Below are 13,703 nucleotides of genomic sequence, written 5' to 3' on the forward strand. Positions count from 1 at the left end.
GAAACTTAGTCTGGTCCATATGGGACTCCTGTCCTGGACCAAATGAGGTTTATTCTCAACTTGCTTTGAAGTGGCCTATCAAGTCATTCCATTGACAACTAGAGAGAGGATAGCAACCCCCACATCTTGAGGATTAATTTTTTTTTTAAAAGCAGTGGCTTACTGGAATGCCAGCTGTTCTGATGTTGCTCCTGGGTGAGTTTCTCTGCCTCTCTGTCTCTCTTTTTTTAAAAAAAAGATAAAACTGTGTCACCTCTCAGCTCATGGTAGGAGACAGTCTCATCTCTTCCCCATGGTGATTGAACAATGGCTCAGGATGTGGCTACTTCACATCTTCCTTGTTTTAGAAGAAGACATTAAATTCTGGAATGTTTTAGGATAGGTGTAAGATGGGTTCCATTAATCTTTTAGCTTTGAAGATTTGTCCTCCTTTGTCTTTGTCAGAGAATTTGAATATGCAAAAGGTGGCCATTTTGGACCATTGTTCACTTTTTAGAATACGGAGTGTCTCCTGATAACACAGCCAAGTGCCGACATTGTTACTGCGGTCTGAACTGCGCACATGCGCGGAATGCATTCGGCCTTGCGCACGCGCAAATTGCACCCGAGCTTTGACAGCTTGCCAGTACTAATGCGCGCATGCGTGCATATATGTCATCATGCAAAGGGATGTCAGTCTTCAGCATGAGGTTTGGAAAGCTGCCTCGATCGCCGCTTCTCTTCCCCGCTCCCTCCTGCTGTTCTCTCCTACGCCCGCCTGCTTGCTGCCCCATGACTATTTAAAAACCATTTCTGGACCTCAGTGGGATGGTGAATCTTATGCTATTTAAAGTGTTGTCCTGCTGAATGCAGAGCAATTGAGATAGGAGTGCAGGTATATTTCCAAACACGTTTATGTATTCACTACCTATAAATTCTTTGAAACTACAATGTGGAGTGATAGGCCAAACTAATGGGCACCTTAGCAAGTCCAACTGATCCTCATTTTAAACTGCTAGTCTGTGGCATTTTGCAGTAAATGTGCATGAAATGAAAAGGGCTTTCGGGGCTGTTCCCTCCTGAAAAATTCTTACATTCCTGAGTTTAATAGTTGGACTAAAAGAAAACTCTCAATTCTTCACCATTTTCTTTGGAGGAAAATAACACCTTTGTACAATCATTCTACCTCGGTGCAAAAAGCCTTTAATAATTTGCATGTGCATAGAAATTTTTATTGAAAAATAGTACAGAGCCACAGGTGAAATGACTATTGCAACATATAGATCTCACCAGGATTTACTGAATTAATAGGGAGATCGCCAAGTCCGTTCAACGGGGACTGCAAGTGAAGTGTATCAGCTGACCTCGCCACAACCCCCAAAGAGGAAAGGAAAGAAGGAACACGTTGCAGCTGGAGAAGAATCGGTGTTCCGTGCAAAACCTGTCAAAGTGAAGCACGTCAAGAATAGTATTGGCAGCCCGAAAATTGTTCGGGAAAATGGTGAGTTATTGCTTTTATGTTCTCCATTAAGTCGTGTGCAGAGTTTTGTTGCAGCATTTGAAGAGAGGCCCTTCTGTCACAGAATTTGCTCACCCATTTAACCTCTGCTTCTACCAATCAAATATTAACTTCTCACTCCATCTAATTCTGGCAAACAATTGGTTAAATTAGAAATTATTATAAGCCAGTGCAGTCTTTCTTATTGAAGCAATAAGCTGCATGTTTGGGGAAAATTGAGCTGGGGCAGGTAATGGATTCCATCCTCAAATCAAGATTAACTCTCTCCGCTTAATATATATCTCAGTAGTATGTTCTTGTTTGATCATACATTGGGCTGGATTTTGCAGTAGGCAGCGAGTAAATGGTTCTCTCCACTGACCTCGATGAAAGCTGCCACAAAGATCTTGCAGTCTCTGTGGCGTGGATTTCCTTTTTCCCAAAGTCAGTTTGAATCTGGTGCTGAGTCAAGGTGATCTCCAGGCGTGCTGCCATCAAGCAGAGTAAGCAGCCAATCATATTGAAATATACTTACAGACATCAAACCTGGATGTTCAAAACCACTGAATCCCTTCACTTCCAATTTTAAATTTTACAGATAGCAAAATAAATGATTGGGACGTGGACATGGGTAGAAGCTAAAATATCATGAACAAACTTAAAAAAAAATTAAAATGTGGAATTTCTTATTGTAATGGAGAAATATGACATTCAATAAATATAAAATAACTCTTTCAGGGCCAGTAAGGCTATTTAGCAGTAATTATGAATTAGTGTGTTTAAAAACTCAATTACACTCATTCAGTAAGGTGTAACTCTTTCAAGGGTTTTTGCAGAGTGTCATGGTCCTGTGGTTTTTTTGCTCCGGGGACTATGTGGTGTGTCTTTCAGGGTGGAAACGGAGCCATACTGTTTAAGAACCAGCAAGCCTCAGGAGTTAGAGAAAGTGTATTTTGGTTGTCGTTGGATACAACCATATGGAGAGGGAACCAAACAGCTTCAGAGAATGCATCCTAGTTACCCAACAACAGTCATTCAGGGACCCAGGACCGGAATACAATGTTGCAATTATCTTTTGAACTGACATTTTAGTTGAAAACCGACTGTTCTAGCTGGACACAAAGGGCAGACAGACAGCTGGTGTTAGCACCTGAAAGACGACCTCTCAGTCATTTAAACTGAAGGAAGAGAATTTAGTCTGTTTGTTTATTATCTCTCAAAATCCTTAAAAAGTCAAGCCAAAACAGAGATCTCTGATAATTTAAACAGAATGAGGGAAGTTAGACTGTGACAATCTTTTATCCCTCAAAAACTCTAAAGTCAGATTGATTCTATTGAAAGTGTTTGCAGTTGTTAATTGTTGAAATTCATCATTGGATAAGGAAAGCATCACTGCTGGAATTAGACTACGGACTGTTCTACTCTTGAAGAACCTTTTGTCCCCATTGGACGGCTTTGAGGACTTCAAGCAACATTGGACTGTAAATTTGCAAGGACTCTAATTTTTTTCTATTTTAAATGTTGTTTATGTCTTGGTAGTATTTAAGAACTTAGTTTTTCTAAGTGAACAGTTAATTTGTTGATTTAAAGACACCTGGTTTGGTTAGCTTCATTCTGGGGTTAATGGTCTTTAATTTGGAAAATTTAAAATGATATGTTAGGCAATCTGTGGAGGGACGGGATTGAATTAACACTGCATTTCTCCCACCACAATCAGAATCGTATGTTTTGATGGCGGCTTTGACTGGAGTGGTTGCTCGTAACGAGGAAGAGTGGGATTCCCATTGGTTCAATGATTTCTAATTGATTTTTTTTTATTCGTTCATGGGATGTGGGCATCACTGGCAATTTATTGTCCATCCCTAATTGCCCTTAAGAAGGTTGTGGTGAGCCGCCGCCTTGAACCACTGCAGTTCTTGTGGAGTTCCGGAATGTTGATCCAGCGACAGAAGGAAAGGTGATATGTTTGCAAGTCAGGATGGTGTGTGACTTGGAGGGGGGCCTGCAGGTGATGGTGTTCCCTTATGCCTTCTGCCCTGTCCTTCTAGGTGGTAGAGGTCGCGAGTGTGGAAGGTGCTGTTGACAGAGCCTTGGCGAGTTGCTGTAGTGCATCTTGTTTTGTTTTATTCTTTTATGGGATGTGGGCATCACTGGCAAGGCCAACATTTGTTACCCATCCCTAATTGCCCTTGAGAACAGAGTGGCTTGTTAGGCCGTTTCAGAGGGCACTTAAGAGTCAACCACATTGTTGTGGGTATTGACATCATATGTCGGCCAGACCAGACAGCAGATTTCCTTCCCTAAAGAACATTAGTGAACCAGATGGGTTTTTACGACAATCGATATATTTCATGGAACCATTACTGTCATGAGCTTTCAATTCCATATTTTTAAAATTAATTAATTGAATTTAAATTCCACCAGCTGCCTTGGTGGGATTTGAACCAGTGTCCTCGGGGCATTAGCTTGGGCCTCTGGATTACTAGTCCAGTGACATTACCACTATGCCACCATCTCCCCCAGATGGTACACACTGCTGCCACTGTGCAGCGCTGATGGATCTGGTGCCAATCAAGTGGACTGTTTTGTCCTGGATGGTGTTGAACATCTTGAGTGTTGCTGGAGCTACACTCTTCCAGGCACATGGAAAGGAGGCTGAGGTTGATCATCTGCTCGGCACTTCTGGCTGAAGATGATTACAAACACTTCAGCTTTGTCTTTTACAATGATGTGCTGCTGGGCTCTGCCATCATTCAGGGAATTCTGGGATTGTTCAAGGATCTCCTCCTTCCATTAGTTGTTTAATTGTCCATCACTATTGTTATGACCGAGGAGGGAGGAGTGCACTGTCTTTTCTAGTTCCACTTCTCCACAGGTCACAACATATATTTAAATGTTTACCCAGTTACCAATTCGGCCAATCATAGACAATACTCTTTATCCCGGAATAAAATACACCAACCAGGTTTCTTTAATAAACAACAAAATTATCAGTTTATTATAAAAACAAAGGATAACTAGTAACAAAGCAAAGCATTAACACACAGAGTGAAATATGAAAGTTTCCTTCTACCTTAGCCTCTCTCACTCACTCACTCACTCTCTCTCACTCACTCTCACTCACTCTCACTCACTCTCACTCACTCTCACTCACTCTCACTCACTCTCACTCACTCTCACTCACACTCACTCACACTCACTCACACTCACTCACACTCACTCTCACTCGCTCACTCGCTCACTCGCTCACTCGCTCACTCGCTCACTCGCTCACTCGCTCACTCGCTCACTCTCACTCTCACTCTCACTCTCACTCTCACGCTCTCTCTCACTCACGCTCTCTCACTCTCGCTCTCGCTCTCGCTCTCGCTCTCGCTCTCGCTCTCGCTCTCGCTCTCGCTCTCGCTCTCGCTCTCGCTCTCTCTCACTCACGCTCTCTCTCACTCACGCTCTCTCTCACTCACGCTCTCTCTCACTCACGCTCTCTCTCACTCACGCTCTCTCTCACTCACGCTCTCTCTCACTCACGCTCTCTCTCACTCACGCTCTCTCTCACTCACGCTCTCTCTCACTCACTCTCTCTCTCACTCACTCTCTCTCTCACTCACTCTCTCTCTCACACTCTCTCTCTCACACTCTCTCTCTCACACTCTCTCTCTCACACTCTCTCTCTCACTCTCTCTCTCTCACACTCTCTCTCTCACTCTCTCTCTCTCTCACACTCTCTCTCTCACACTCTCTCTCTCACACTCTCTCTCTCTCTCTCACACTCTCTCTCTCACACTCTCTCTCTCTCTCTCACACTCTCTCTCTCACACTCTCTATAACAGATAAGATAGGGTTTTTCTCTTTAGAGCTCTGTTACAAAAAACAAAAATACGTTGGCCAAATACTTGCTAATTCTTGAAGAAAAAAAAGAGAAAATATGGAAAGATGTCCGTTGTTCCATTTTGGTTTGGCAGCCGAAATACGTGTAGACCGCTGTCACTGGAATCTTTTCAGGTGACGTTGAAGATCAGTTTGGCAGGCTTTCCAGGAGAAATGCGACAACAGAGGTTTCTAGCAGGCTTTTCAGGAGAAATGCAGCATCAGTTTCTCTCTTTCTTATGCTTGATTCTCAGGAAGTTCACCGAGATGGAAGAGGGTGAGCTGATGGTGATTGCTCTCTTGACTGGTTTTCTCCAACTGCCTTCAAAACAGTTCACACCCCAACACACTGTCCAAAATGAAACCAAAAACAATATCTCAAGAGTCAAGCCTCCTGACCCCTATAAATCTTTTTTTTTAGATTAGAGATACAGCACTGAAACAGGCCCTTCAGCCCACCGAGTCTGTGCCGACCATCAACCACCCATTTATACTAATCCTACACTAATCCCATATTCCTACCAAACATCCCCACCTGTCCCTATATTTCCCTACCACCTACCTATACTAGTGACAATTTATAATGGCCAATTTACCTATCAACCTGCAAGTCTTTTGGCTTGTGGGAGGAAACCGGAGCACCCGGAGAAAACCCACGCAGACACAGGGAGAACTTGCAAACTCCACACAGGCAGTACCCGGAATCGAACCCGGGTCCCTGGAGCTGTGAGGCTGCAGTGCTATCCACTGCGCCACTGTGCCGCCCTGCGCAAATCTTGACCTGTCACTTCTCCATAAATATCTTTCACAAGTCAAAAAGCCTCTGCTGGGCAATTATCTGAAGACACGTGACTTACAGTAAATGTTCTTTTCAAACAAGACCTCTCAGTGTCCTTTCAATAACCTCAGTGGGAAAAAAAATCCATGAATTCCTTTTCAGTTTTCAAAAATAAAACAATGTCCATAATTCTAAAATATGAGTCATCAAAAAAAATAACAAATATAGAAGCACTGTCATAACACTATTTATTTGCATTTGGATGTAGCAGGATTGCAGAGCTTTGGTTGCGAGATCGCTTAGCTCTGTTTACAGCATGCTACTTCTGCTGTTTAGTATGCTTGTGGTCCTGTGTTGTAGCTTTACCGGGTTGGTACCTCATTTTTTAGCTATGACTCCGCTGCTTCTGGCATGGTCTCCTACACTGTTCATTGAACCAGAGTTGATCCCCTGTCTTGATGGTAATGATATCGTGAGGGATATGCCAGGTATGAGGTTACAAATTGCGGTGGAATACAATTCTGCTGCTGCTGTTGATGGCCCACAGCATCTCAGGGTTTCCAAGTTATGAACTGCTCGATCTGTCTGAATCTATCCCATTTAGCATGCTGGTAGTGCCACACAACACGTTGTAGGGTGCCCTCTGTGTGAAGATGGAATGCAGTCTCCAAAGGACTGTGCGGTGATCACTCCTATCAATACAGTCATGTTTAGATGCATCAGCAACAGATAGATTGGTGAGGACAAGGTTAAGTCGTTTTTTCCGTTGTTGGTTCTCTTACCGTTTGCCGCAGGCCCAGTCTGGCAGATATGTCCTTCAGGACTTGACCAGCTTGGTTAGTAGTGGTGTTACATTCTATGCCCTTGATATCCTCAGTACCTCTTCCAAGTGGTGTTCAAAGTGGAAAAGAGGGAGTTCAGTAGGTGGTTGTCAGGAGGAGGTTTCCTTGCCCATATTTGATCTGATGCCATGACACTTCATGGGGTCCAGAGTCAATGTTAAGGGCTCCCAGGGCCACGCCCTCCCAATGGTATACCACTGTGCTGCCACCTCTGATGGGTCTCTTTCACACTCAACAGACTTCAGTTGAGAGTCCTGCATGGTAGACACATGTTTGGCATCAGCCCTAATTACATGCATACAATACATTTTATCTATATCAAATTAATTCTGCCATATGAAGATCCATTCGCCCATTGCACCTCCATCTGATTGTAGTCATCTTTTCAAAGTTATAGCATTGTCCCAAATCTTTGTATTATCTGCAAACTTGCAGAAAGTTTTCCCCATTGCCTTCATCCTTATAAATAGTAAAGTTGTGAACAGTGTAAGATCTGGTGTTCACTTTAAATTAATCGTAAGACTTAGGACAATTACATTTACAGACTAAGTTGGGAGAGCAGATCTAAAAGGGACTTCCAGCTCTGACTTGCTACAAAACTACACGGGTACGAGGGTTCTTTCACAAGCTTCACAGACTTTATTAAGTTTTTCACAAGCACAAGGGCGGCACAGTGGCGCAGTGGTTAGCACCGCAGCCTCACAGCTCCAGCGACCCGGGTTCAATTCTGGGTACTGCCTGTGTGGAGTTTGCAAGTTCTTCCTGTGTCTGCGTGGGTTTTCTCCGGGTGCTCCGGTTTCCTCCCACAGCCAAAAGACTTGCAGGTTGGTAGGTAAATTGGCCATTATAAATTGCCCCTAGTATAGGTAGGTGGTAGGGAAATATAGGGACAGGTGGGGATGTGATAGGAATATGGGATTAGTGTAGGATTAGTATAAATCAGTGGTTGATGGTCGGTACAGACTCAGTGGGCCGAAGGGCCTGTTTCAGTGCTGTATCTCTAAACTAAACTAAAAATTGAAACACTTACCAAAAATCAGAGGTCAGCAGTTGCGTTTATGATGGTACACCTCACCTCTGGTTAACTGGGTGCCTTGTTTCTTGATTGAAGTTTATCTTCTGTGTTGCGACCAGGTGAGGAGGGGGTCTCGGGTTCCCCTTTCGCCCCTTCTCTGGTTTGACCGCAACAGGGTTTATCTTTTTTAACACCGTCATTTAGCTTACCACCTCAGTGAACTTGCTCCTGCTCCTCTAATATAATTGTTTATGAACCAATCTGACTGGTTTTCTTGAGTTTATACAAGAAAGATGTAAGTTTATTATAAAAGCAAAATACTGCGGATGCTGGAAATCTGAAATAAAAACAAGAAATGCTGGAACCACTCAGCAGGTCTGGCAGCATCTGTGGAAAGAGAAGCAGAGTTAACGTTTCGGGTCAGTGACCCTTCTTCGGAACTGACAAATATTAGAAAAGTCACAGGTTATAAGCAAGTGAGGTGGGGGTGGGGCAAGAGATAACAAAGGAGAAGATGTAGATTGGACAAGGCCACGTAGCCTACACTTCTTCGCACCCTACCTCCTGTAAGGACTCCATTCCATTCTCCCAGTTTCTCCGTCTCCGACGCACCTGCTCTGATGCTACCTACCATAACGGTGCTTCTGATATGACCTTTTTCCTCAACCGAGGATTCCCCCCCACTGTTGTTGACGGGGCCCTCAACCGTGTCCGGCCCATTTCCCGCACCTCTGCCCTCAACCCTTCCCCTCCCTCCCAGAACCGTGACAGTGTTCCCCTTGTCCTCACTTTCCACCCCATGAGCCTCCATATCCAAAGGATCATTCTCCGCCATTTCCGCCACCTCCAGCGTGATGCCACTACCAAATGCATCTTCCCCTCCATTCCCTGTCAGCATTCCGAAGGGATCGTTCCCTCTGCGACACCCTGGTCCACTCCTCCATTACCCCCACATCTCCGCTCAGTCTGCAAGCAGGGCCCTGAGCTTCCGGTTGCTTGCCATTTCAGCACTTCCCCCTGCTCTCATGCTCACATCTCTGTCCTGGGATTGCTGCAGTGTTCCAGTGAACATCAACGCAAGCTCAAGGAACAGCATCTCGTCTACCGATTAGGCACACTACAGCCTACCGGACTGTTCAATAATTTCAGAGCATGACAGCCTCCCATTTTACTTTCAGTTTTAGTTATTTTTTCTTATTTTCTTTTTTACATTTTTTACAATTTTTTTTTTTATGTTTATTTCATTTCATCTTGATTTGTTCAGTTTGCTTACCCACTGTTTTTTTTTCATGTTTGCACTTGCTGCTGTTCAATCTTCAGTCCGTTAACACCTTATCTGTACTAATGCTTTGTCTTTCAACACACCATTAACATATTGTTTGCCTTTGCTGCTAGCCCTTTTGGTTAGCTATGTGGCCTTGTCCAATCTACACCTTCTCCTTTGTTATCTCTTGCCCACCGCCACTTCACTTGCTTATACCCTGCAACATTTCTAATATTTGTGAGTTCCGAAGAAGGGTCACTGACCCGAAACATTAACTCTGCTTCTCTTTCCACAGATGCTGCCAGACCTGCTGAGTGGTTCCAGCATTTCTTGTTTTTATGCCCTTTTATGATGATATCTTGAGCCTGGTTTATGTCATTGTCATTTGGGGGAGGGGGGGTTCCAGATTCGTCCTTCCTTGCTCTTTATTCATCAACAGTGACTACTTAACGCGATTGGTATGTGTTGGTCCCATTTCACAGCTTTTTAGCTAGACATGTTTACAGTTTTTTACCAGTTAAAAAGCCAAGTCTCCTTGGGGTAATTCGCAGTCTAACGACTTTTAAATAAAGGGTCTTTACATAGTTTGAACTAACCCTTTCCATCGCTTCTTGACATGTCATGACTTGTATAGAACTTTAGCTAACATCATGCTTTGTGGTGATGTTTCATCCAGAATACAATTTTAACCATTCGACTTAAAAATATGACAACTAGGTTCGAACAGTCCTATAATAAAATCAATCCTAAAACAGCAGCGGTCGTTACACCAATCCTTGTGGGACTCCACTCTGTAACCAGTCTCCACGCAGAACCATTGCTATTCTAGCCATCTTATGTCAATGAGAACAAAACCAATTGCTTATCCAAGTCAAGGCTCTACTTATTAAGTACTATTTTGTGAAGGAAGAGGTCAGGAGAATGTTTTTTATTTTTTAAACATGGAATGCCCTACCAGAAACAGTAGTGGAAGCAGAATCCATACAAGGAGAAGGGTAAATATTTAAGAGAAAAATTTACAAGGATATGGAGTAAGGGCAGGGGAAGGAGACTGAGTGAATAGTTCTTTCAGAGAGCTTTTTTAAAAATTTGTTCGTGGGATATGGGCACAGCTGACAAGGCCAGCATTTATTGCCCATCCCTAATTGCCCTTGAGAAGGTGGTGGTGAGTGGCCTTCTTGAACTGCTGCAGTCCATGTGGGGTAAGTACACCCACAGTGCTGTTAGGAAGGAAGTTCCAGGATTTTGTCCCAGTGACAGTAAAGGAACAGCGATATAGTTCCAAGTCAGAATGGTGTGTGACTTGGAGTGGAACTTGCAGGCGGTGGTGTTTCCATGCAACTGCTGCCCTTGTCCTTCTAGGTGGTACAGGTCGCGGGTTTGGAAGGTGCTGTCGAAGGAGCCTCGGTGCGTTGCTGCATTGCATCTTGTAGATGGTACACACTACTGCCACTGTGCATCACTGGTGAAGGGAGTGAATGTTTGTAGATGGGATGCTTTGTCCTGGATGGTGCTGAGCTTCTTCAGTGTTGTTGGAGCTGCGCCCATCCAGGCAGGTGGAGAGTATTCCATCACACTTCTGACTTGTGCCTTGTAGATGGTGGACAGGCATTGGGGAGTCAGGAGGTAAGTGACTTGCTGCAGGATTCCTAGCCTCTGACCAGCTCTTGTAGCCATGGTGTCTATAGGGCTACTCCAGTTCAGTTTCTGGTCAATGGTAACTCCCAGGATGTTAGTGGGGGATTCGGTGATCGTAATGCCATTGAATGTCAAGGGGAGATAGTTAGATTCTCTCTTGTTGGAGATGGTCATTGCCCGGCACTTGTGTGGCACAAATGTGACTTGCCACTTATCAGCCCAAACCTGGATATTGTCTAGGTCTTGCTGCATTTCCACGCGGACTGCTTCATTATCCGAGGAGTTGCGAATGGTGCTGAACATTGTGCAATCATCACTGAACATCCCCACTTCTGACCTTATGATTGAAGGGAGGTCATTGATGAAGCAGCTAAAGATGGTTGGGCCTAGGACGCTACCGTGAGTAATTCCTGCAGTGATGTCCTGGAGCTGAGATGATTGACCTCCAACAACCACAACCAGCTTCCTTTGCAGCAGGTATGACTCTAACCGGTGGAGAAATTTCCCCACGATTCCCATTGACTCCAGTTTTGCAAGGGCTCCTTGATGCCATACTCGGTCAAATGCTGCCTTGATGTCAAGGGCAGTCACTCTCACCTCACCTCTTGAATTCAGTTCTTTTGTCCATGTTTGAACGAGGGCTATAATGAGATCAGGAGCTGAATGGCCCTGGCGGAACCCAAACTGAGTGTCACTGAGCAGTTTATTGCTAAGCAAGTGCTTTATAGCACTGTCGATGACACTTTCCAACACTTTACTGATGATTGAGAGTAGACTAATGGGGCGGTAATTGGCAGGGTTGGATTTGACCTGCTTTTGTGTACAGGACATACCTGGGCAATTTTCCACATTGCTGGGTTATGCTAGTGTTGTAGCTATACTGGAACAGGTTGGCTAGCGGCACGGCTAGTTCTGGAGCACAGGTCTTCAGTACTATTGCTGGAATGTTGTCAGGGCCCATAACCTTTGCAGTATCCATTGGCTAAAGACTGGCATCTGTGATGCTGGAGATTTCCAGAAGAAGCTGAGATGGATCATGCACTTTGCATTTCTGGCTGAATATTGTTGCAAATGCTTCAGCCTTATCTTTTGCACTGAGGTGCTGGGCTCCCCTATCATTGAGGATGGGGATATTTGTGGAGCCACCTTCTCCTGTCAGTTGTTTAATTGTCCACCACCATTCACGACTGGGTGTGGCAAGACTGCAGAGTTTAAATCTGATCCGTTGGTTATGGGATTGCTTAGCTCTGTTTATCACATGCGGCTTTCACTGGCACGCAAGTAGTCTGGGTTGTAGTCTCACCAGATTGACACCTCATTTTGAGGTATGCCTGGTGCTGCTCCTGCAATGCCCTCCTGCACTCTTCATTGAACCAGGGTTGATTCCCCGGCTTGATGGTGATGGTAGAGCCATGAGGTTACAGATTGTGGTTGAATATAATGCTGCTGTTGCTGATGGCCTACAGCGCAGCATGGATGCCCAGTTTTGAGTTGCTCGATCTGTTTGAAATCTATCCCATTTAGCACGGTGGTAGTGCCACACAACACAATGAAGGGTATTCTTAATGTGAAGAGAGGACTTGGTTTCCATAAGGATTATATGGTGGTCACTCCTACCAATACCGTCGTGGACAGATGCATCTGTGACAGGCAGATTGGTGAGGACGAGCTCAAGTATGTTTTTCCCTCTTTTTGGTTCCTTCGCCACCTGCCGCAGATCCAGTCTAGCAGCTATGTCCTTTTAGGACTCGGCCAGCTTGGTCAGTGGTGCTACCGAGCCACTCTTCGTGATGGACATTGGACCCCCACCCAGAGTACATTCTGTGCTCTTGCTATCCTCAGTGCTTCCTCCAAGTGGTATGCAACATGGAGTAGTACTGATTCATCAGCTGAGGGAGGGCAGTAGGTGGTAATCAGCAGGAGGTTTCCTTGCCCATGTTTGATCTGTGCCATGAGACTTCATGGGGTCTGGAGTCTATGTTGAGGACTCCCAGGCACCTCCGTCCTGACTGTATACCACTATGCTACCACCTCTGGTGGGTCTATCTAGCCGGTGGGACAGGGCATACCCAGGGATGGTGATGGCAGTGTCTGGGATATTGTCTGTAAGATATGATTCCGTGAGCTATGTCAGGCTGTTGCTTGACTAGTCTGTGGGACAGCTCTGCCAACTTTGGCACAAGCCCCAGATGTTAGTAAGGAGGACATTGCAGGGTCGCCAGGGCTGGGTTTGCCATTGTCATTTCTGGTACCTAGGTTGATGCTGGGAGGTCCGTCCGGTTTCGATCCTTATTGACTTAGTAGCAATTTGATACAACTGAGCTGCTTACTAGGCCATTTCAGAGGCCATGTCGGAGTCAACCACATTGCTGTGGGCCTGGAGTCACCTGTAGGCCAGACCAGGTAAGGACAGCAGATTTCCTTCCCTAAAGGGCGTTGGTGAACCAGATGGGTTTTTATGACTATCTTTTTTTTATTCATTCATGGGATGTGGGCGTCGCTGGCCAGGCCACCATTTATTGCCCTTCCCTAACTGCCCTTGAGAAGGTGGTGGTGAGCTGCCTTCTTGAACCACTGCAGTCTATGTGGGGTAGGTACACCCACAGTGCTGTTAGGAAGGGAGTTCCAGGATTTTGACCAAGCGACAGCGAAGGAACAGCGATGTAGTTCCAAGTCAGGATGGTGTGTGACTTGGAGGGGAACTTGCAGGTGGTGGTGTTCCCATGCATTTGCTGCCCTTGTCCTTCTAGCTGGTAGAGGTCGCGGCTTTGGAAGGTGCTGTCTAAGGAGCCTTGGTCCGTTGCTGCAGTGCGTCTTGTAGA

The 13,703-nt window shown here is 45.1% G+C and overlaps 1 protein-coding gene across 4 annotated transcripts in view; it reads left to right on the forward strand.

Annotated features, from left to right (window-relative positions):
• Positions 1-13,703, forward strand: part of LOC137383724 (doublecortin domain-containing protein 2-like) — a 233,958-nt gene that overhangs the window by 86,309 nt on the left and 133,946 nt on the right. For all 4 annotated transcript variants that reach the window (XM_068056901.1, XM_068056907.1, XM_068056900.1 and 1 more), the window contains exon 7: positions 1,291-1,480. In XM_068056901.1, coding sequence (XP_067913002.1) covers positions 1,291-1,480 — 190 coding nt within the window. The remainder of the gene's footprint in view (positions 1-1,290; positions 1,481-13,703) is intronic.

Source organism: Heterodontus francisci, chromosome 2, assembly GCF_036365525.1.
Source record: "Heterodontus francisci isolate sHetFra1 chromosome 2, sHetFra1.hap1, whole genome shotgun sequence".
NCBI classification, from domain to species: domain Eukaryota; kingdom Metazoa; phylum Chordata; class Chondrichthyes; order Heterodontiformes; family Heterodontidae; genus Heterodontus; species Heterodontus francisci.